Source organism: Dryobates pubescens, chromosome 13 (genome assembly GCF_014839835.1).
Source record: "Dryobates pubescens isolate bDryPub1 chromosome 13, bDryPub1.pri, whole genome shotgun sequence".
Classification (NCBI taxonomy): domain Eukaryota; kingdom Metazoa; phylum Chordata; class Aves; order Piciformes; family Picidae; genus Dryobates; species Dryobates pubescens.
Window position 1 is genome coordinate 27009441 of NC_071624.1, and position 25410 is coordinate 27034850.

Sequence of the window (25410 nt, forward strand, 5' to 3'; positions counted from 1 at the left end):
TCAGACCATGTGAGGGGGACTGGTGTACAAAAACCTCACCAAGATGCTGAGTTGCCCACAGGCTGAGTTCCCGAGACTCTGAAGTAAATGTGGGTGAAGGTTTCTCCAGCTTGGATAACTCCAAGGAAAGCTCTTCAAAGCCACCCGAAGGACAGGTACTTTATAATCTTGTTTTTAACAGGCTGCTGTCTGAAGTCCTTTGTGAAATCCAGGCAGGCTCCTAGGCAGCTGCCTGCAGAGCCTACCTGCTGAAGCCAGCAGCCGCCCGGAGCTTTCTTAGCTTTCACTCTTTGTTGCCTCCTTCAACTTGAGTTGTAAAATCTGAACCAATAATGCCAGCCTAGAGTATCTAGAATATGTTTTGTTGCATTTTAAGTTAACTTTGAAGCTCTTGCAGTAATTTCTAAAACACTGGGGGGAATGGACAGCTACCAGAGCTTTGGGGGTGGGGGGAGGAAAAAGATGTATTGATTTTTGCTGAAAGTTTGCTTTGATTTTGTAAACTTTTAATGTTTGGGGTTTTTTTCCCCTTTGCTTTTCTGATGTTACACACTCTCCTCTGACTTGTTCAGGCACTTGTCCAGCAATTACAACTGTTGGGAGTCAAATGCCTGTAGCAGAACATGTTGTGACAATCTGAAATTAGGCTTTTGGCAGTCCACATAATTGCATTATGAGTTACAATTTATTGGAAGTTCACAACAACAACAACAAGAAGAAAGGATTAAACAATAGGGAAAAGCAAAGGCAAGAAGGCAGAATCTGAAGGGAACACAAATGAAAAGCAGTGTGAACTAGTAGTTATTTTAAGAGGGTAAAGTCAGCTTTATTAACCATATTAAGTTGTGTTTTAAGAGGTGAACTGTTCCAGCACAGTAAATTATCAATGGGTCAGATTTATGGTAGGTAATAAGTCTGCAGAGTATGTTATATATTACAGCTAAAGGCAATCATGTTTAAAGCTGAAAGCAGCTGGCTTGCTGGGTTAGTTTGCTGAGTACTGTGGAAGTTTAAGTGAGGAATGAGGGCAAGCCACTGAATACAAAATGCCATGGAAAACATGTTTTGGCGTGTTAAGAAAGCCTGGGGAGAAGAGGATCCTGCACCAAATGGATTTGGGTTCTTGGAAATGTTGTGGAATTTGTTAAGTGTGGTTGTTAGCTGCCAGGGAAGGTCTCCTATGCTTAGCCTTCATCTTCTTGTGCTTTTGAGGAGCGTATTGTCCATAATTTTCTTGGAGAGTGCTTTGTAACCTTGGCATTTTGAAAGAGACTGCTGTGGGGCCATCTTCCTACTGGAGAGCGTGGTGAATTTCAAATGGTTAACCAGGTTAAGAAAAACTGCCCCCAAAGCAGAATTTAATAACCCCCCCTAAATTATTCCCACACATGGGAATGGGCAGTGCATTTAAGCTCTTTCCTCCACAGAAATATAAACCACTGGGTTTTGATTAAGAACAGTGTAAAGAGCCTAAAGAAATGTTCCTTCTGCATCCTGCTCTTTTCTGACACTGATGGCTTAATCCTCTTCCAAAACTGTATGCTGGCAGCTCTGGTGATCTGGCCATCTGTACCTTAGAGAACTTACACAACCTAATGAAGTCCATCTATGGGATAAGTGTTTCATAAAGAACTTAAGTAGAACTTGGAGCCTGCATAAAGAGGCTGCAGTTTGGAGACAGGTATTAAGTCTCCTTCAAAGCAACATCATCTGCAAATGATGTTGACCATTTCTTTGCTTTCTTTAGGTAAAAACACGACAGACACAAGTCTGTGCACGCTGGCACAGATGGGGAGCTAGGCTTTGGCTTGGGTCTGCAAACAGGTCTTTTCACTCCAAACCCCATTCCTGCCTCCCATTTGCCTGTGCAGAGTCACCCTAAGGAACAGAGCTCTGTTAATTTGGTGTTTGCTGTGTAATGACTCTTCCTTCAAGTTTATATAAAGAATTTGAGGAAGACTACAAAAGGAGTATCACTCCCTCTAACCTTATCTGTTTCCTTGCACTACTTAGGAATACTCTGGAGACATAAAATGCATTTCCTTTCCCCCCTCCCTGTTCTTTAAATGACTGTCATGGGTTTGGCAGCATTCCTACTACAACTCAGTGTTTGTCTTCTCAACCGCTTTTTAAGGGTAAAATCTCTCTTGCCTGCTGACTTTTTCATTTCAGACTGAAACATGGACAAGATTATGATGTAAACCTCACAGAACAGGTTTATATTTGCCCCCTATTGCTTTCAGTAGCACTGTTGTCACATCTTACCTGTACTGAGCTTTATCTGGGAATACAGGAGTTAACTGGAGGGAGCTCAATTAAGCCATTCTCTCTTTATTAAGTAGCCTTTTATTCTCCCAGAAGGGCCATTGTCTCAGTGGGACTACTTGTTGAGTACAGTTCTACTTTGTTTTAGTAAGAATGCCCGGGAGCCCTTGGGAAAATGCAAATATTCCTCTACAGGATCCACTTCTTTTCATTTTCATACTGCAAATTTCTTACTGAACACTCACACATATGACAGCAATGTGCAGAAGCACCCAGCCCAGTTGCATTCAAAACTGGGATCAGACCTGCTGTGCATGGAAATAATTCACTGGACCTATTCCTTTCAGGAGGTTTTGATCACTCCTTATCAAAAGTCAATTTTAATTCTCTTAAATTAGACTAGAGAAGCTCAGCTAAACAAAAAATATAACTAAAAAATAATAGAATCATAGAATTGTCAGGGTTGGAAGGATCATGCAGTTCCAAGCCCTCTGCCATGGGTAGGGACACCTCACACTAGATCAGGCTGCTCACAGCCACATCCAGACTAGCCCTAAAAACCTCCAGGGATGAGGCTTCCACCACCTCCCTGGGCAACTTGTGCCAGTGTCTCACCACCCTCACAGTGAAGAACTTCTTCCTAACATCCAATCTGAATCTACCTATTCTAGTTTTGCTCCATTCCCCCCCAGTCTTATCACTACCTGACACCCTAAAAAGTCCCTTCCCAGCTTTCTTGTAAGCCCCCTTCAGACACTGCAAGGCCACAATAAGGTCTCATCTGAGCCTTCTCCTCTCCAGACTGAATAGACCCAGCTCTCTCAGCCTGTCTCCATAGGTGGGGTGCTCCAGCTAATAGAAGAGGATATTCTAGGTACTCATTTTTCATTATATTCACTCTATATGAGCACAGGCAAAAGCAAAAGGCATGGATTTCTTTACTTGTGTATGACATACAGCAGGTACAACCCCTCACAATCTTGTGCAGTCACAGAATCATAGAATCAACAAGGTTGGAAGAGACCTCAAAGATCAAGTCCAACCTGTCACCCAAGACCTCATGACTACTAAACCATGGCACCAAGTGCTACTTGCAATTGTCTGGAAGTTTTATTTTCTAGGAGCTCCTCACAGGATGGCAGCATCTGAGCTGCCCCTTAAGAACTTTGATTAAAGGGTCACTTCTGGCCTGTGCAAAGTCAGAGGCAAAAATCAGAGAGCTCTGTATTCCTTCACCCCACACATACAGCAATCCAGAAATGTAATAGCCCAGGGACTGTCCTTCTGGCAAAATCCAGCTCATGTTGTTCTGGGCTTATGTCAAAAGGGTTTCTGTCATCTCCACACCTATGAGGGTACAGGAGCAAAGGGCTGCTGCTCCCAGATTGCCTTTTCTAGTAGCAGTGGTTATGAGCAATAACAGAATCATAGAATCATAGAACGCTAGGGGTTGGAAGGAACCTCTGGAGATCATTGAGTCCAAGTCCCCTGCAAAGGACCACTTAGGGCAAGTCACACAGGAATGTGCCCAGGTGGGGTTTGAAGATACCTAGACAAGAAGGCTCCACAGCCTAATCTTCGTGAGGTTCTTGCTGTCATCCAGGTCACATACCTCCCCTCCTGTGCAAAAAGACAGACTAGGACTGGGTGAGGAGTTAGGAGTGAAGAGCAGAAATGTTTTCTGCTATATTTGTCAGTCCAGTACCTGGGAACACCCAGGTATGTGTCTGTCAGAGGGTCATGGTTGATGTTGTGACTCAGAGGCAAGAACAGACAACACCACAGCCTTTTCTGTGTGGGATCCCTGATTTCTGTCTAGTCACACAAACTTCTTGCTTGATTCTCTAGACAGAAGTGATTCCCTTGGCCTCTTGCCATTTGCATGCAACTGCCAGGGTGAGCTGCATCCTCACTGCAAGGTGCAACACACAGGGAAGCAGCTGCATAACTTGAACAGGCTTCAACCCTTCATGATAAAAGTGAGATTTAGGTCAAGTTAACAGAACCATCTTCATGTTTGGTTCTGTTTGCCAACACTGTAAACTAACCTTTTGGCTTAGAGTTCAAGATTTCCTTGCAAGTGCTGGCATGTAAAAGGACAGGAGTAAGGCAGCTGGAGGAGCAGTGTGACAGTGGGAATGTGAGTTTTGCTCATGGGGTGCAGCTGTAACCCAGTGAGTGGCTGTCATCCAGCAAGCACTGGGTTATGAAATTAGCACAAGAAAAAAGCACACCATCCTAATTTGTATGAAGTGAAATACATGCAAAAGAGGCACTTTCTGCAACTGTGCAAGTTCAAATGTGTTTGATCACTTGGAGATGAGTAATGACTTCTGTAGTGCACAGTGAGGCTGAAGGAGCCTTGTGCTGAGGAATTCAGGACGTCAGTGCTGCCCCACCCCAGGTAAAGTCTTCTCCAGGTGACTCCAGGCACTAAGATTTGCTTCCCTTGAAGCATCTGGGATTTGCTGCACCTCAACCAAACTGCTTTAATCTCCTACATACATTAAAAATCCATTTTCTCCTTTAAAATAATACAGAGATCAGGAAAATTAATTTGTTTCAAAGTGCTGGAAAGATTTGCTTTGCTCCATGGCAGAGGAAAGGGATTCCCACAGTGCCAGGAGAGGCCACTGCGTGCCTCAAGAAATAAACAAGGGAGAAAGAATCAGACCCCAGGAGAGGGATGTTCCTTGAGGGCTGTGATAGAGACAAAGGGTTTGCTTTTGTGCAGCAAGGGACACAAAGGGCTTTTACCTCTACAGTGCTGGTTCAGGTTTAGCCCTGTGTGGGAGTAACCGAAAAATGACAATGTAATTAGTATTTGGCTGATGTGAACTGCGTTGGAGGCTTCAGCCAAGCTTGTGGAAACACATGCCTTCAATTATCCATCCTGGTGCTTTCTGCAAACAAGCAAAGCAGGGAGCAGCTGTGGAGGACACGCTGCTGTTACAGGGCACTTCTCTGGAACAGAGCTGGGGCTCACTCCTCTTTTGCCACTCTTTGCCTAAGGAGGAGTGCCATTTACAGGGCTGGCAGCATGGCACCTTTCACATGCTCCTGGACAGCACAAGAACTACCAGGATGAAAACTGCCCTTTAGGATAATCTCTGTTCACATCTATACCAGGAGAGGAAAGGCATTTTAAACTCCTTTTGTGGGTAGCTGAAAACTCCCTGCTTTGTGTGCTTGGCATCTTTTTCCCCTGCATATAATAATTTTTACTTTAATAAAAGTATTTCTTTAACTTCTGAAGTATTGCCATGCAATTTCCACAGCTGAGCTGAAAGACCAGCACAGGGATGAGGCCTTGACCAACCTGGTCGAGTGGAGGGTGTCCCTGCCCATGGCAGGGAGGTTGGAATTAGATGCTCTTTAAGATCCCTTCCTACCCAAACCATTCTGTGAATCTATGAATAAGGCACAGATGCTTACAGCCTCTCAAGGAGCTAAGTCACACCTCTAAGGCACAGATCAAAACTGAATGAAAGCAGCTCTCCTTCTTTCCCCCTCTCCCCCTTTTTCTTCTGTAGCTGATTATGTTGCTGATGAGTATGTAAAAGCAACCTCTGCAACACTTCCAATTGAAAATAGGTAATAAAGTGCCATTCCTTGCATCATTCTCTATCACTACCATCATTCTAGCACCTGTAACTACTGTGAGATCAGTGCACAGAAGTGAAGTGGAGGCTGAGGTGGGCAAAATCCTTCACTAGTGTAATTGTCCCCTGGATACTTCCCCAGTGCTCCAAGCACACTTCTCAGCCCCAGGAGCTCTAGTTCTGCAGCTGTTTAGACTCTTTGTAGCCATTACAAGTCCTTCAGATATTTTTTTGTTGTTGATCTGTAACAAGAAGGGGGGGAAAGTACATTCTCCCACAGTTTTTTACAGTGTTCTGTAACAGTTCTGTTTTCATGTGCCAACTATGCCAGTGTGAACACCACTGCATAGCTGGAGAGTCCCTCACACCAGAGATTTCCCAGGGTAGCTGACGAGCTGTAATTCTCTTTCAGAGAGGAATAGTTCAAATTCCAGCTGAAGCCCCTGAAAGTTCACACACCATTTTCCACATCCAAGGCTCAAACTGCTGATAATTCTACACAAACATTTGCAATAATGTGGTACTTCTCTCCTGTGGTCTGCAGAAGACCAGGAGCAGCTTAAATCTAGGCGAGACAACTACCCTGATTGTTACAGACCCAGGAAATCACCCATGCACTCAACAACCTCTCCTCAGTAAAGAAAGTGCCAAGAAGCCTCCATGTGCAGAAACAAAGCATTTTACAGACAGAGTGAGAGCTTGTCTCAGGCATGGAGAAAACCATTCTCATGAGATAATGCAGCTAAATCAACATCCTTTACTGCTTTCTCATGTATGAGTAAGAGGTGTAAAGTCCAGAAGGGCTCAGGTTACTTTTCTGTATTCCTACCTTATATTTAACATACCCTATGCAAAGGGAGGATTGGCTGTGGCCTTTCCTAGGATCTTTACAGTGCCAGCTCTGCTCTGCTGGCAGGGCTCTTTCCTTCTACATAAACTCTTTTGGGACATTTGGAAGGTTTCGGACTCCCAAGACATTCAGGTTTTGTAGTCTTGCAGGTAAAGCAGAAACTGCTGTTCTTTATCATAGCCTTTTGCTCTGGAACTCTGAAGATGTTGCAGTCTTTGTGGATGATTAACTAATGGTAACAAAGTACTGCTCTTGTATGAATTCAGCATTAGTGATGCACTGCTTGCTTATAGGATGAAAAAGACATTGCCTGGGAAAAGCCTGAATGTAAGCCTCAAGAACTAGAGATTTCTGGAAGTTATAAACAACACCTTCCAGTGACTTCTGTCTCCAGAACATCCTCCTGTTTGCTCTGCAGCTTGATAGTTTTCCTTCTCTTTCTGCATGTGCTGATAAATGCTTAGGAAGAGACTTAACATAAATGTTTAGGGGAGGATTTAACAAACTGTCTTTGCACAAGGCTGAAAGCTGGGGGGGAGAGGAAACAACAAACCTTGAGTTTTAATAGTTCTGGCAATGAGCAATTTCTAGCACTGAGCTAATAACATCCCCTCTCTGGTTTAGTTTTTCCCACCAGTTAAAAGGATGTGTCAGGGATGTTTACTGTGGTAAAATGCTTTGGAAAGGGGGAAAAAAAAAGAGAGGTAATTATAATAGTATCTGTGGTAGCCTCATGTAGATTGTGTAACACTTTTCTAGCTATAAAGCAAGGTTACTGCCCCAGGGAATTTGCAGCATGGAGAATCAGCTCCACTTGGGGGATTTTGTTGAGTAAAAGCAGCTGGGCATTGACACTACCTGAACAAATGGGCTGCAAATGAACCATGAGCCACTGAATCTCAGTCCTGTTCTTTTTGTTCTGAAGGAAAAGTTAAGTGTTTTCCACTTTCTCTTTATTTTGGGATGGATCTTTGCCCTGGATAATGGCTCTAGCACATACAAGGAGGGCAGGTAAAGCCAGGGCTTCTCCCATTGCCTGTGTTTTTGTTGGCAGAGCACAGCAGCACTGGAGTAGTGGCCACCAACTGAAACCACAGCATTAGCAGATGCAGACAGAATGAAAGCTGCCTTTATCCCCAAGGAGGTAAATGAAACTGGAGACAAGCTTTGTCCTTTAGACCCGTGCTAAAGGTGTTTTCCAGCCTAAGTAATTCTATGATTCTATCTTGATTCTTACTCAAAACAATCAAATTGGAGTTTCCTGATCTGGTTGGGATTTTTTTCTTTCTTGTTGTTGTTGTTGACTGAGCCTCAAAAGTCAGTTGGCACAAACCCACTGAGATTTAAATACTTTTCTAATCTCTTTCCACCACCCCCCACCCCCAAAAGCTTTCTAGGCCTGCAGGCAACCACAGCAGCTACTGTGGGATTTCTGAAGCAAGGTGATCATGAAATGTGATTTGTATATCCATTGTTATCTCATACTTGCTTAATTCACTCTTTTCCCTTCATACTGGGTGAGTCTAGAAATTGCCAGCAGAAGTTACAGAATGAACTTAAGAAATCACCAGCCTCACTAAACTCTGTCCTCATTTTTGCAAAGTGGGAGCTCCACAACCTCCCTGAGTGTAAAACCAGCGTTCAGGGGGAGAACATGGCACCAGAATGTTCAGCAGGACTGTGACTGTGAGTTGTCCAACAATGCACAGTCCAGTAAAATCTCCCTGAGAGGTCATCCAGGTACACTGACCTCTGCTGTAGAAGATGATTCCTTATTTTCCTTCTCCTTTTTCTTTTTCCTTTCCCTCTTCCTTTTTTTCCTTTCCCTTTCCCTGAACAAAATCCCAAACAGATCATCTGCTAAATGGTTCACATTGCCTGCTGAGATGGTTAATTACTTCCCAAAGTATTTTAATCACAGCACCTGTCAGGTGTAACTTAAAGTTACCAGCATCAGTAAGCCCTGTAATGGATTTTTTAACCATTTATCATTTCTTAGATGGTGTTTGCACCTTCACTCTGATGGCTTCAAATGTGGAAGAGGAATTCTGAAAGTGCTGGGAATACAGTGGGAATAAGAGTGTGGGAAGACAAGCCAGAAGGGGAGTCTGTGCTGCTGTCCATCTGCAAGTGATCAGAACACATTTGGGGGAAAAAATGGAAAAAAAGGCAACTAGCAATGAGACTGAGCCACTGACTTCCAAGAAAGATGTCTCAGACTGTAATGAAGAAGACTGTAAAGAGAACAGACTTCTGGTCAGGAACCCTAAATCTGCCTTACGGCTCGTGGAGGATGGCAATAAAGTCCATCCCAGCCAAGGAGATAAAGGGGAGGCAGCCCAGATCTCAAATGGTTATTCAGGGGGTCAGAGCTCTGTTCCCTGCAATGGAATGGGAGAGGTGGAAGATGCTCAGTGCACTGTCCCAGCAGCCACAACCACCACTACAACCACCACTTCCACCACCTGTGGAGCAGAAGGCCAGCAGCAGCTGATGGAGTTAGAAGACAGAGAGACCTGGAGTAAAAAAATTGACTTTCTGCTCTCTGTCATTGGCTATGCAGTGGATCTGGGAAATGTCTGGAGATTTCCTTATATCTGCTATCAAAATGGAGGAGGTCAGTGACTACTTCTGTCCCTCAATGGTGAAATTCCTTGCTTACAATGTGACTTAGTGCCTTATTTCAATGTCATACGTAACAAAGGACCAAGGCAAAATGACTTTCCAAGTAGACTGGAAACCCTACACACTGGGATAGGATAAGTAGACACGTTAAGATGGGAAAAAACACCAACTATATAGCAAGATGTAAAATAGTAGTACAACTAAAAGCTGAGCTCCAGTTCAGTGCAGAATCATCTCCCAAGAGAAAACAACTCGATCCATGTCCCAGGGAGCATTTAAAAACCAGATGAACCAGGATGTGGAGACCAGCATGTGTTCAAGGACAGGCTGGATGAGGCCTTGAGCAACCTGGTCTAGTGGGAGGTGTCCCTGTTCACAGCAGGGGATTTGGAACTAGATGATCTCTAAGGTCCATTCCAACTTTAACCATTGCATTATTCTATGAACTCATCAGGAATGTGGGGTCCTAGACTCACTGATTTACCAGCCAAAATACTACTCTAATCAAGGAGATGTTAGAAACAGAATCATAGAATCATTAAGGTTGGAAAAGACCTTTAAGATCCCAACTACCATGACCATTAAACTATATCCTGAAGTGCCAGATTTACACAGTTCTTAAATACCTCCAGGGATGGTGACTCCACTTCCTCCCTGGGCAGCCTGTTCCAATGCCTGACCACTCTGTCAGTAAAGAAATTTTCCCTAGCATCCAGCCTGAATTTCCCCTGGTACAACTTAAGCCCATTTCCTCTCATCCTACTGCTAATGACTTGGGAGAAGAGATCAACACTGGCCTCACTCCATCTTCTTCTCAGATAGGGGAGGATTTTAGTCTCCCTGGTGTAACAAAGGCATTTTACTGAAGCAATTCTTTTCTCTGCAGCCCATCTCACAGCTGAAGCCAGTACAGCCTTGGTGAATCCCAGGCATACCTGTTACAGATATGTGACAAGTTTGGCCTGAGTGCTGCTGCTTAGTCACACTGCTAAGCAGTTACTCTTAGGAGCAGCCCCATGGTAATTCAGTGTGGCACATGGGCTGGGAAGGGGATATGCTTTTGCCTGTGGGATAAAAGGAACTGTTGCTTATGGAGTGCTGGTACTGTTAGAAGCCCTGTGAAGAGTTACAACCTTCTGCTTTCTCTCTTGCAGGAGCATTCCTCATTCCTTACACAATTATGGCCATCTTTGGAGGGATTCCTCTCTTCTATATGGAGCTAGCACTAGGACAGTACCACAGGAATGGCTGTATTTCAATTTGGAGAAAAATATGTCCTATATTCAAAGGTAAGGAGGGGAGCTGGAGAACTACTAGGAGCTTTCTGAATAGCTGGAGTGGGGTTTTTTAATATAAAGGTGAAATTTCAGGGTTGGGGGGGGAATCTCTTCAAACAAAGTCAGGCTTGCCCTGCACAAAGAAAGCTTTTACATGACCATGTGCACCTGCAGGGGGGTGTGTGTAGACTCATGCACATGCATGACATGCAACTCTCAAATTGACTAGAGAGAGGCCAGACCACTTTCTCTGAGCCAAACTCCAAAAATACATTAAAAAAAAGACAAGAAACAAAAGATGCAATTAATAAAGTGCAACATTCCTGAATACAAGGTAAAGTTAAACCCAGGAAGAGCTGCTGTTTCTATTACAAAGGAATGATTGCTCATCCTCAGCCTGGTCTGCCAGTTACTGTTCCTGCCACAGAGCTTCCTAGAGTAAAATTTGCTGTTTCTCTGTGCTCCTTCACTCTGGCCCCCAGGGTTAGAGCTCTGGCCCCCAGGGTTAGAGCTCTGGCCTTGTCTTTTTTATTGACTGATTTGTAAATTTCAGGATCTTAAGAACATATATAGATAAATAACACCTTTATAAGCATGCTCTGTCTTGATGAAAGATGCTTTTTTTTTGAACCTCAACCTGAGTGTTTCTAAAGCTGCAAGAAGTTCCAGTGCTGTAAACACCTGAGGGGGCACATGGGCCTCCTGCAGAGCTGCCTTAGGCTAACTGTAGCTGATGTGATAACCAACTCCTTCCTCTTTTTTTGCCTTTTTTTTTTGCCCTTTTGGCCTAAAACTTACACTCACTTAATGCAACTATTTCCTGCCTTACTAGGGATTGGCTTTGCCATCTGTATAATAGATCTTTATGTCGCTTCCTACTACAACACCATCATGGCTTGGGCCTTTTACTACCTCGTATCGTCCTTCACGGCGGAGCTGCCATGGACTAGCTGCACAAATTCCTGGAACACAGGCAACTGCACTAACTACTTCAGCAAGGACAATGTCAGCTGGTCCCTGCACTCCATCTCTCCTGCAGAAGAATTTTATACGTAAGTGCATGTAAGTGAGGAGAGTAAAAGCAGCCAGAACGGTGGAACACGGAGCAGGCCTTGCTTTGGAGGGGGAGCTGGGCTGTGCAGTCATGATGCCCTTTCCTGAGCAGCACAAAGAACTGAGTACTTGTAGGTGTGAGTCAGCTTAGGGTGTGTGGGAAGGCACATGGTGGTTTGGATCCCCAGGTTCCCCACCACTGCCAGCTGCCATCCTTTATCATCAGTGGTGTCACATGCATATCAAACTTGAACTTACAAAACCACCATGAATCCAAACTGTCCTGGTTCTGAATGGGTTGGGTTGGAAGGGACCTTAAAGACCATCCAGCACCAACCCCTCTGCCATGGGCAGAGACACCTTCCACTAGACCAGGTTGCTCAAGGCCTCATCCAGCCTAGTGTTGAACACCTCCAGGGAGGGGGCATCCACAACCTCCCTGGGCAACCTGTTCCAGTGTCTCACCACCCTCACTGGAAAGATTTTCTTTCTAATCTCCAGCCTAAATCTGCCCTCCTCAAGCTTCAATCCATTGCTCCTCATCCTATCACTACATGCCCTTGTAAAAAGCCCCTCCCCAGCTCTCCTGTAGGCCCTTCAGGTACCGGAATGCTGCAATTTGGTCTCCCTAGAGCCTTCTCTTCTCCAGGCTGAACAAGCCCAACTCTCTCAGCCTGTGCCCACAGGGGAAAGCCTCAGGCCTGTACTGCTCAGGCCACAGTGTGGGACTGTTCAAAGCATGCTTAGCATCAGCAGTTGCTATACACATAACAGCAGTGTCTTTTCTTTCCTCTTTCAGCCGCCAAGTTCTGCAAGTGCACCGGTCCAACGGGCTGGATGACCTGGGGGGGATTAGCTGGCAACTGACCCTCTGCCTATTGTTAATCTTCACCATTGTATACTTCAGCATCTGGAAAGGGGTCAAAACATCTGGCAAGGTGAATGCAAAAAAGCAAGGCAAATCAACTTGGTGCAGTATAGTCTAGGACCATTTCTAAAGGAGCCAAATAACTTGTGGAGGATTATCTCTGATGGTCCTCATGCCAGGGATTATAGGCTGGTGTCTTTGGGGAGCACTTACTGCAGAGTGGCTGCTGCTGATCTCCAATGCGTAACAGCAGTCAGCTATGCCACTGTTCTCTGGACAAGAACAATCCTGCCAAGAGAAAGTGTGCAAGCTGCCTGGCTCCACACCTCCTGAGAAGTTCCCATGAAGATGTCAGAAATGCTAAGAATGATAATAACTCAGTATCAGCTGTTAACTTTCTACCCTGTCTTCCCTCACAGGTGGTATGGGTGACTGCCACATTCCCTTACATCATACTATCTATCCTGCTAGTGAGAGGTGCAACTTTGCCTGGGGCTTGGAGGGGTGTCCTCTACTATCTGAAACCTGACTGGCAGAAACTCCTGGCCACTGAGGTAAAAGCACCAAACATTAGAAAAGGGTAGAGATTTGCATTTAGCCTCTCAGTATGTATATATTTCAATATCTATTTTCAGCACAGAGCATGATTAAGCTGATGTCTTAGCATGCACTTGAAAGCTTGACTTCATGCTCTTGTTTAAACAGCCATGCTGTTCTTCCCAGAACTGTGAGGAATTTTTTTTAGAGTTTACTATTAATTAAGCTTGAATTAACAGCAGGGTTCCCATACAGTGCTTGCACAGAATTAGTGATGTGATTTAGAAAGAAAACAAGTGGCCAGAGAACCTTTCACTGGTGAAATAGTGACCAGCCTGACATTGAGCAAGAAGCTCTGGTTGCTGCTGCACTGCAACAAAAACCTTTTACCTTTGACAGGCACACTGAGGAAACTAAATTTACTAAGGCCTAACAACTGGTGCAGCTGCAGTTTTATTGGCTGTGAGGAGATCATTACAGGCTTGGGCAGGGTCTTCTACAGCCCAGGTGTTCACAGTTGCCTGTCTATAAATAATGCAGGTTGCCAGAGCTGAAGTTCAGAACTTTGTCCTGTGGCAAGTGTTGGCAGAGAAGCCCAGGGAGATTCTCTGTAGCCACCAACTCAAACACAGCTCAGTAATGCATGTAAGTGCACATGGAGAAGGAATAAATCAGTCAGGCCTGCACACACCACCTTGATTTGAAAAGGAAAGAGGAATGAGGACAAGACTGAGCTAAACCAGCACAGCTCAGGCATTCCAGTGTCTGTTCAGCTCTGAACTCTGTGGATGGTAAGTAGTCCATCAGGCTCAAGGCTGCACTTATTTCACTGCCTATGAAAATGTCTGATGAGGAAGGTGATGGAAGAACCCCAAAGCAATAAATACCACAAATACCAAGATTAAAAATTCTAATGTTTGCATTAGCTGCTGCCCAGCTGATATGGAGAGGTCTGAATGAAGAGGAAATGAAAAGACACCAGCCTCTGATAAAGCAGCATCTCCAATAAGGGACCACATCTTCTGCAAAAGCAATAAAGGGCACTGACATTGCATTGGGTGTACCTGAAGTGAGGACAACAGATTGTGATCTGTGTGCTGGCCGATGGCAGAGCTCTGTCTGTGGATGATGCAGGGTGGCTTCACATGATGAAAGAGAATATTAGGAATGAGCTGTAATGAACTCCATGTTTCAGTCAAAAGAGGATAAGTGAGTGAGGACTTTCACCTTCAGAATGAGAGCTGATATTGCACTTAGGAACACAACTCATTAAGGCTGTGGCTACTTTTCAAGTACAACAGGCTTCTCGTGACAAGGTCATCACACTTGCATCTGTCAAAGCTGAACTGAGTGCTAAGGACTGGAACTGCATCCACACTGCCAAATGTATTTCCATAAATCCAGGAAAAATCTGGGGAGTGATGGCCTACTGCTTAGTCTGGAAGGGACACAGCCAGGCACAGGGCTATTCCACAGTGCAGAGTCTGGAAGAAGATGAGCCAAAACCATGGAACAGAAAGTTCTCTATACATTGCAAAACCTGTGTTAAAATGATTACAGGCAGCTCGTTGTGAATTTAGCTAAGATGCTGTCAGAAGTGAAACTTGCAACAGTGTAGAGATACAATAAGCACTGCACAGACACTAACATTACCCTGGATGTTTACAGCTCTCACAGATCTACAATAAATATTTGTATTTCAACAGCTCTCTTAAGAAAGTATTTGTTGCAGCAGAGCTAGAGTGTAGGCAGACACTGAAACATGTTTTTGTAGGCCTAAGTGGTATTCTGAAGATGCCAAACCCAATGTGTTTCATGTCATTTTCTTCTTCATCTTCAATATTTTTCAGGTTTGGGTGGATGCAGCAGCTCAGATTTTTTTCTCTCTTGGACCAGGTTTCGGGGTCTTACTGGCTTATGCCAGCTACAACAAGTTCCATAACAACTGCTACCAGTGAGTTCTACCTTGTTCTATAAGGAAAATTGAGTTAACAATTGAGTGACTGTGGCTATTTAGAGAAAAAGAAACACAGTGCTGGTGAAAGGCACTCAATTGCCAGACCTGGGTACAAATAAATCATAGACTCAGTAAGGCTGGAAAAGACCTCAAAGATCATCAAGTCCAACCTGTCACCACAGACCTCATGACTACTAAACCATGGCTCCAAGTGGCATGTCCAATCCCCTCTTGAACACCTCCAGGGATGGTGACTCCACCACCTCCCTGGGCAGCACATATCAATGGCTAACAACTCTCTCTATGAAGAACTTTCTCCTCACCTCCAGCCTAAACCTCCCCTGGCACAGCTTGAGACTGTGTCCTCTTGTTCTGGTGCTGGTTGCCTGGGAGAAGAGACCAACCCCCACCTGGCTACAACCACCCTTCAGGTAGTTGTAGAGAGCAATAAGGTCTCCCCTGAGCCTCCTCTTCTCCAGGCTAAGCAACCCCAGCTCCCTCAGCCTCTCCCCACAGGGCTGTGCTCCAGACCTCTCCCCAGCCTCGTTGCCCTTCTCTGGACATCAAACAAAAGCCCTTATTGAAAGAAACTGCAATCCAAAACATTTCTTCTCTGTGTGCCCACCCTAAAAGCAGATCATTTCTACCAGCTACAGCAAGGAGTTTAAGATGTTGAAAGCTGCCACAACAAAGCAGACTAAACCCCTCGCTGCCAAACAATCACATTACAATGATTGCACCTAGAGAGTCTATTAGGAAATGACTTCAGAGTCTTGAGCTGAAAGGCAATTTATAGTTGTTCCCTTGTTACCTTAAAAAGAAAAATAATCTGTTTATAACTTGTCAAAGAAATTCTCAGTTCTTTAATATCTCCACAGTAATCCCCCTTTTTAAAACCACCACTGTACATCCAGCATCAATCCAGTGTCAGGCTATTGTTCCAGCATCTATCTGAAGATAAATCTAGTCATGGAGCTGTGGTTTGGTTTTGTTTCTTTCTTTCAAATCCATGGCTTGGGTGGTTGTTTTGTTGGTTGGTTGGTCGGGTTTTTTTGTGGCTTTTTTGGCTGTTTTGTTGTTGTTGTTGTTTGGTTTGGGTTTTGTTGGGTTTTGTGGTTGTTTTTTTAACTGTATTCACCTAGCTTTTCTAGAGTCCATCCAGATCATGAACTCACCCCACCTGGCAGGAAACTTCGCTTTCCAGCAGATGCTGATTCCCTGATATGAGTTAGGTCTTCTGTTGCAGAGATGCTCTGGTCACCAGCGCCGTGAACTGCATGACTAGTTTTGTGTCTGGATTTGTCATTTTCACTGTGCTGGGCTACATGGCTGAGATGAGGAATGAAGATGTATCCGAGGTTGCCAAAGACACTGGTAGGCTTCCCTTTTTGTACACACCTCTCCAACTGCTTCTAAGATAGAATATATTGGTTTGTTAGCTTCTGGATTGAGAACAGCCCAAACTGTGCAAGCCAGGTAGTTTAGAATCCAGGATTTTGACTTACTTTATGATAAGGGCACTGTTATACAGAACAGCTAAAGAATTATTCCATACAGACAGTGCCTAGAAGCCACATTGCATGCAGCTTCACAGACATGGTGGTAACTGCACACTGCAAAACAGCCTGGGGGGGGAGAAGTTTCCCCCTGGAAGACAGCATGTTGCAGTGAAACCTCCTCACAGCAGTACTGCCCTAACAGTTATCCCCAATTCTCTGTTCTGGTATCAGGACCCAGCCTTCTCTTCATTACTTATGCTGAGGCCATTGCAAACATGCCTGCTTCCACTTTCTTTGCCATCATCTTTTTCCTGATGCTACTCACGCTGGGATTAGACAGCACGGTGAGTAGAGAGCATGGGAGACAGTGGCCCTCTCACGTGTATGGTGTATGGCTTTACCCCTGCACACCTCAGAAGAAACACAGTTACAGATATTGCACTGACAGTGAAGGGTTTAAAGCAGGACTGGCATCTCCATGTGCCTTCTGGAAGACAGCAACTGTGACTCCAGTTTTGCCCTAAAAAGGCCTAAATAAAATTAAATCATTTATCAGTGTCACACTGTGACAATTGCTAACAGAGTTGGAAACACAACCAAAAACGTTTGATTCATACATTTCTGGTTGAATGCAGCCTTCCAGGCTGCTCCTCTCTTGCACTTCTGAACTTACAAAGCAATCATTAAATTTTGGATATTTTTTGTCTCACACTAATTGGATTTTAAAAGTGGGAACTGGAGGTGACCTCCTCAACAGCGCTGCAAAAAAGGGTGATGCTCTACAAACTTGCCATGTGAACCAGCTCCTTCCAGGAAAGCTAAACTCCGCTGATTTCACAATTTTGGTTCTACTGAACCACCCACCACTTCCTGGCCTCCCATTCCTTGTAATGCAGCACTTCCTTGGGGTGAGAGGGGGCTTCCTTCAGATATGGGAAGCCCAAATCTCCACCTTAAAGAGTTTAAAAGTTCCAGACAAAGACTGTGTAAACAACAGTAACACCAACTCCCCAGGCAGAATCAAGTATCAGTGGTTCAAGGCTTTAAAGCTCCTTGAGGCACTGAAACACATTTTAAAGAACCTAAAACTGTCCTCTATTTTCTACTGATGCTTCCCTGCTTTTCAGTTTGCAGGACTAGAGGGAGTGATTACTGGAGTACTGGATGAATTCCCACAAGTCTGGAGCAAACGCAGGGAGTTGTTTGTCCTTGGTCTGATCATCCTTTGCTTTTTGGGGTCGTTGGCAACTTTGACATTTGTAAGTATTTTACCCACACCTCAGCCTTCCTTACTGGCAGTTTCCTACAAATGACATCTTGGAGAGGGTAGCATCTTCTGAAGAGCTTCACAAAATCAGATTAAATCCTCAGCCTGATGCGTTAGAAACCTGTATTTGGAATGGATGTGAACAGAATCTCTCAGCAGGAAATGTGTTGTAAAAGGATCCTATTGCAACCCAGCAACACTCAAATGTGCTGCACCTCCAAAAATGACACAGCCACTGCTCCAGCTGCTGATTCAGTGAGCAGACAACCTTCCACACGCTGTATGTGGTTTACTTTTGATTCCCAAAAGCTCCATCTTTAAATTCCTAAGAATCTTGCATTTCATTTTTGCAATATTTGAAATGCCCTTTGAATTAGAAAAGAATGGTCAGAAAGTGATCTGCTAGCAAATGCTGTCATTGCCTGCTAGCAAATGCTGTCATTGCCTGCTCCATAAATTTCAAGCAATTCATTTCCTGCATCTTCCTCATCGAATCAGGACAGAAATCAGGAGCAGTCACACCAAAAAGACTTTGTGGGGCTTGTGGGATTTCGTTTTCATAGCAAGCAACATTTGGAATAATGAGTGTAATGACCAAAAGAGACAAGGAAAGAACAGCACATGGCTCTGACTTCACACTCCATTTCCTCACTTATGTGCAACTTCCTTCTCATTCAAAGCATTTGCTGTAAAAGGAGACACAGTTCCTCTCCAAAACACAGTGCTCTCCTCCTCCATGACTCTAGATCCCAAATGGAAAGAGAGCAAAGTCACACCTTGTTTATTTCCTGTTCAGTAACTATGACTCAAGTTGGAGTAAGAAGATGCCACCACAAAAGTTATGCCAAAAGCCATTCCATCAACCCCCCACCAAAACTCATTTGTTCATTAAAATCCAGCTAGAACTGCCAGCAGGTTCAGTGTCAGCTTTTCTGCATGGCAGCCCCACTGGTGTCCACAGGGAGCGAGCAGATCAGCAGCACATTGAAGGATTTGTGGCAGGAACAGTCACAGAGCAACTGAAGTGTCTAAATTACCCATCTGTGAGTGCTCTGCTCCAGACAAAGGCAATAATGAACAGCAGTACCCCAGGATTTCCATTAGGAGATCTTTGGTTCACCGATAGGATGATCTCCAGTACCTGAAAGGTGCCTACAGGAAAGCTGGGGAGGGACTTTTTACAATGGCTTGTAGTGATAAAATGAGAGGCAATGGATTGAAGTTGAGGAGGGCAGGTTTAGACTGAAGAAATTCTTTACAGGGAGGGAAGTGAGATTCTGGAACAGGTTGCCCAGGGAGGTTGTGGATGCTGCCTCCCTGGAGCTTCAAGGCCGGGTTGGATGAGGCATTGAGCAATCCGGTCTAGTGGAAGGTGTCCCTTGCCCATGGCACAGGGGATTAGATCTAGATGGTCTTTTCCAACCCAAACCATTCTATGAATCTATGAATCTCATTTCTAGGGAGGTGCATATGTGGTGAAGCTGTTTGAAGAGTATGCCACGGGTCCAGCTGTCCTGACTGTCGTGTTTCTGGAAGCGGTTGCTGTGGCCTGGTTCTACGGTACGTCCCCTGCCACGGTGACAAACCATGTTAGCCCAGAATGAGCTTCTGCAGCACAGGATTTCCTCTCTGCAGACAAGGTCACTGATGTCTTCACAAAAAGTTCACCAACCCTTTTTACAGATCTGATTACCAAATCTGTGAGAATTATCAGTAGTTGCTCCCTGCCACAAGCACGGTGACATCTTGAATTAGCAAGGGCTATAATTCAGAGTAACACGGTTAAGAGTTACAGCAACAACAGTCTGGAACAGTCTGTCATGATGGATTCTCAGGTTGGGGCATTAGAGCAGCCAGCAAGTGCCTGAAGGGGGCTACAAGGAAGCCAGGAAGGGACCTTTTACAAGAGTTTGTAGTGATAGGACAAGAAGGAATGGATAGAAGCTTGAGGAGGGCAGATTTAGACTGGAGGTTAGGAAGAAATTCTTTACAGTGAGGGTGACAAAACACTGGAACAGGTTGCTCAGAGAGGTCATGGATGCCACCTCCTTGTAGGCTCAAGACCAGGTTGGATAAGGCTTTCAGCAACCTGGTGCAGTGGAAGGTGCCCCTGCTCATGTCAGGGCAGTTGGAACTAGATGATCTTTAAGGTCCTTTCCAAGTCAAACTATTCTATGAATCTATGCAAACCTTGAATCTGCTGTCACCAGCCTCCTCCCCCTTGTCTCCACAGGCATCACCCAGTTTTGCAACGATGTGAAGGAGATGCTGGGCTTTACCCCAGGCTGGTACTGGCGAATTTGCTGGGTAGCAATCAGTCCCATCTTCCTTCTGGTGAGTTTGCATTTCTAGCTTTTTCTGTCTAGCACACACACACACAATAAAAATCACAACTGAACAATACAGCTACTTGGACTTCCAGAAGCTTCATTACAGAATTTTCTTGTGAAATTCTTCAGTAACAATTTATGGTAAACCAAAAAATCCAATTCAATGCTGCAAGGTCTTGTTACTAAATGACTCTTTTAAGGATTTTTGTAGATGAGCAGGCTAAGTGAGCCAGGGGTTCTGAGTAACTCCCCTCCTTCCCTCTGATGAACAAAGCTACTTTATTTTGTTGCTTTATATTTACTTCAGCAAAATGAAGCAGTAAAAGATGATGTGGATGAAACAGAGGAAAACCAAGAAAAGTAAATATGCTGTCAGAGCAGCTGCTGACTGACAGCTTTAGAGTATTCCGCTTCAAATATACAGCAGTTAATTGCAACCTTCACAAATCTATAATCCAGAACTGCAAATACTGTCCTGGTGTTTGCCTTGGCAGTATTACTGATAACACTTCAACATAAGTCTTCATTTTCTGATCCAAAATTAGCTCCTGCTCTCTGTTATTGCTAGTAGCCTCAGCATGAGCAGAGCAGAGGAAGATGGAGTTTGTGAAGCACAGAATGCAGATTTAAGACCTAGGGGATGAAATCGAAACACTGGTAATGATCAGTGCAGAAATACCAGCTTTTCATTTTATTAGCCCTGGTGAAAAAAAAAGGAATAAAAGGCTATAAATAAAAGTGTGACACTAGAAATAATTTTTATACTGCTGTTCTCTTTGTGAACCTAAAACCAGAGAGGGATACAGCTCTAGTGAGGTGGTTACTGAGCAGAACTATTTGTACTGTCTGTGGAAACTCAGCTGAGGAAAGCCCAGAAGGTAGTATGGTATTTCTGCATGAAAAGCTTGATCTTCTGATGATAGTCTGGAAAAAAAAAAGGGAGTCAGAGATCCTTCAGAGGGCAATCAGAGATATAATTCCTGTAACATGCAACCAGAAGTATTTGTTGTTTCCCACGGGATTTTTCGGTCAAGAAAGATACGCACAGGAAAATGATCTAACAGCACTAATCAAACTGCTGCCAGAGTATCACAGCCAAACCAGTGTTGATGTTTGCAAAAGCTACCAAAGAGCTGAAATGCCATGGAAAAATATCACAGAAGATAGAAAATGTGTAGAGAATAAACAACAGTGGGGGGGAAAAAAAATAGAATCTGTACAGCTTAGCAGAGAGAAAGCTGAAAGCTGATGTGATCGCCACAGGTAAGTACTTTAACAGTATTTGAAAGAGCAATAAAGCACAGCACAAAACACACCACAGTGGCTGCAAGTTGAGTTCAGACAAAGCAGAACTGACATTGATCATGATTAAATATGGGACAAGCAGCTGTGGGAAACTGTTCACTTCCCATTTTGTGTAGCTTAAAACGAAGCTGATGCCTTTCTGGAAGGGATGATTTAGCTGCAATCCAGTTATGAGATTCAATACAAGAGTTAACTGGATGAAACTCTGCACAATCAATCTGATTCTGTCCATCTAACAACTTTTTATCCATGAAGTATACAAGTGTGCTCCTGAATTTTCTCTCTAATGTTCTTTAAGTAAGAAACACCACCACGTGGAACATGGAATAAGCAATCTGGGAGACTTTTTACCCAGTTCTCTTCATTCACTGGTTGGGCTGTACTCTAAAGCTCCTGAGCTGTTTGAAACTTCCTGAAAATTCTGGATATCCAAAAGTGGGTTGGGGACACAGTCTCAAGCTGCACCAGGGGAAGCTTAGGCTCGAGGTGAGGAGAAAGTTCTTCACTGAGAGAGTCGTTAGCCATTGGAATGTGCTGCCCAGGGAGGTGGTGGAGTCACCGTCCCTGGAGGTGTTCAAGAGGGGATTGGATGTGGCACTCGGTGCCATGGTTTAGTGGTGACAGGTTGTACCTGATGATCTTTGAGGTCTCTTCCAACCTTGGTGATTCTGTGACTCTTGGTTTGGGGGTTGTTGGTTAGTTTGGGGTTGGTTGAGGGGTTGTTGGTTGTTTGGTTTGGTGTTTGTTGGTTGGTTGGGTTGGGTTTTGTTGTTTGATTTAGGCTTTTTTGGGTTGGATGGTTTGGGGTTTGTTGATTGGTTGGGTTTTAATAATTTAGGTATTAAATCCCTACTAATGTCACTTAGGATTTTCCCAGCATTGATCTATCTTTAATCCTTCTTCAGTCCTACTCATTTGTTTTTAGCTGAACGCTGTGCTGGGGCACAAAGTTCCCTCAAGTAAGTACGTGCCATTAAGGCAGGTGTGTATTCATACTCTGCTATCTTCTCTTTCAGTTTGTCACTTGCAGCTTCCTCTCCAACCCCCCAGAGCTACGGCTTTTTGATTACAGTTATCCCTACTGGACCACAGTAGTAGGTTACTGCATAGGAACCTCTTCTATCATCTGCATTCCAATCTACATGGTTTACCGGCTGATCGTCACTCCAGGAACACTTAAGGAGGTATCCCCAAGGCTCTCTTGCTCCTATCTGACTGTTGGGAAGGAGGTGATTCCTAGAAATGGGTAGACTTTTCTAGGGTCTGATGCTCAAGAAGTTGAGCATCTTCCTACTCTCCTCCCAGCCAGCTGCTACCTAATTGTCTTCTACCCATTCTGAGTGATTCACAAATCTCCCCAGCTCCTACTGCTGACATATTCATATCAAATATTAAATCAAGGAACTATTTTTAAGCTCTGGTGAACCGCAGGCTTTTCCTAGAAACCACACAAGACACAGTACCACGTGAATAAGGCACTAAAAGATTGGTTCCCCTGGGGATATCTGTAAGAACAAGTTCCTTTCGCTCTCCAACACTTAATAAAATTGCCCTGCCATAAATCTGTGGCAGCTTGTGATGATATTCTTGGGATTTCTGCTAAGTTCACATAAATACCAGCTCAGAAAGAATATATTCAGCTGGCTCAGGGTATCCAAGTAAACTGCAAAATCCTAAAGTATTAATATCATTTCTGGCAAATTTTGATCCAAATTACAAGTCACAAATGCTTAAAAATAAATGCTGTGCACTTCTGTAGCACCTTAAATCTTCATAATGCTGAAGTATCAGTCTCTCTCTCTAGTTAATCAGGTGATAGGATGAGAGGAAAGGGCCTGAAATTGTGCCAGGCTTAGGCTGGATGTTGGGAAAAATTTCTTTACAGAAGGAGTGGTCAGGCTGTGACCAGGCTGCCCAGGGAGATGGTGGAGTCACCATCCCTGGAGGTGTTCAAAAACGTGTGGACATGGCACTTGGCAAGATGGTTCAATGGCCATGGTGGGGTTAGGTCAATGGTTGGACGTGATCTTAAGAGGTCTGTTCCAACCAAACCAATTCTATGTATGAGTCTATGGTAACAGAGGCTCGAAACACTTCTCTGTACCAGTTCAAGGGGTGTAACTCAAACTGATGTCACATTTTTGTTATAAATCTCTTTCCAAATGGGTATTTTATGTACTACCTCTAAAATGAATCCATTTCTAATATTGATTTCTTTCCCACAGCGTATCCTGAAGAGCATTACTCCAGAAACAGCTACAGAAATTCCTTTCGGAGACATCCGCATGAATGCAGTCTAAGCTAACCTGTTTGCTAGGGGAGAGAGGGGGGAGCACAACAAGCACCTTTCCCCATCCTCTCCCCTCCCCAAAGAATTACATTTCCAGTTGAGACAACCAACAGAGGAGTTTTCTGTGGAGGCTGCATCACTGACAACAGCCATTTGGAAACATGCTGCCTCCAGCACATTTATCCAAGCAATTCAATGAAATCTACTGTGCACTTCTAAGCAGACTGGACTGACTGAGAGCTAAATCCTTCTGGAACCACGAGGATGTCTGTGTGCATGAGAACAGCACTACCCCACGTGTAGGCACAGGGCCATGCGTGTAGGACTGGCAGGGCTGGGTGAGGCTGGCTGTAGGGTGCCCTGTGGCAGTGCTCCTGTATCTCCCTCAATGTGATTGTTCGTACTGGGCAATGTCGTATTCGCTTCTAAGGTTCTAACTGCTTCAAGTACATGGAAAAACCCAAGAGTATTTCTGACAGCCATAAAGGGTTTTATACACTAGAAACATAAATAGCCAATTCCCTAGGTTTGTAGAGGAGTAGACAGAGGAAGAGGAATCCATCCTGAGCAGCACTATACACAGCTCTGCGGACATTAGCACACACATTTGGTAGCATCCTCCTTCTCCTCCTCTTCACTTCCTGCATTTTGTAGATGGTAAAGGTTTCTAGTAGTTGTTTCTTGCCCAACAAATACTACCAAAGCAGTTTTTGTAATGTTGTAGGATTCACTTTCCTTTAGACCCACCCAAGCCACAAAACCTCCCCATGGCTTACTCAGCAAGTACCCAAGCTGCTGGCACTTAATGTACTGTTGTCATCACCAAACCTGACAGTCACAGAAATCACTGTCCTGACAGACTTAAAGCATCCAAAGAAACTACAGACCAAGAGGCCAGAAAGTGGAATTTTAAAGATCTGCTTCTCTGCTTTGTTGGGTTTTTTTGTTTGGTTGGGTTTGGTTTGTTATTTAGGTTTGGCTGGTTGGTCGTTTTGCTTGGTTGTTTGGTTCGTTGCTTTGCTTGGTTGGTTGGTTGATCATTTTGCTTGCTTGGTTGGTTGGTTGGTCTTTTTGGTTGACTGGTTGGTTGGGTTTTGTTTGTTTCAATTTGTTTTTAAACAATTTCACACCTAAAATTTGCTAGAGCCTGTGGCTTTTTTTTTCTATCTTTTCCTAGCACAAAACTAAAGTTTAAATTGGCTGGCTGGCAAAGGTATAGTTAACAAACTACCACAAATCTGCTTTGAAGCTTTACCAGCTTGCATTCTGAGAGTATCATAGTATCAGTCAGGGTTGGAAGGGACCACAAGGATCATCTAGTTCCAACCCCCCTGCCATGGGCAGGGACACCCCACACTAGATCAGCCTGGCCAGAGCCTCATCCAGCATGGGCTTAAACACCTCCAGGGATGGGGCCTCAACCACCTCCCTGGACAACCAATTCCAGGGCTTCACCACTCTCATGGTGAAGAACTTCTTCCTCATGTCCAGTCTGATGTTGAATGCATTTGGTTTTCACCCTGAAGATGGGAAGTGTTTTGTTTGTTTGTTTTCTAAAGGAGTTCAGCAGGATTGGTTCTCATCAGAACTATTTATATTAAATGATATGCAAATTAACCTCCATGCACATACTAACCTCTTTATATTATATGCATACACCTGCTCTCCTAGTGTAACTGCCCCTC

The 25410-nt window shown here is 44.2% G+C and overlaps 1 protein-coding gene across 1 annotated transcript; it reads left to right on the forward strand.

Moving 5' to 3' along the window:
• SLC6A4 (solute carrier family 6 member 4) lies at positions 1-24495 on the forward strand. Its single transcript, XM_009903331.2, has 14 exons — positions 1-155; positions 8717-9334; positions 10497-10631; positions 11452-11671; positions 12472-12610; positions 12960-13094; positions 14928-15031; positions 16281-16408; positions 16765-16877; positions 17661-17792; positions 19261-19360; positions 20034-20134; positions 22452-22619; positions 23661-24495. Exons 2-14 carry the CDS (start codon positions 8875-8877, stop codon positions 23733-23735), a joined length of 2010 nt encoding a protein of 669 aa, XP_009901633.1. The 5' UTR covers positions 1-155; positions 8717-8874; the 3' UTR covers positions 23736-24495.
• The last annotated feature ends 915 nt before the right edge of the window (positions 24496-25410 follow it).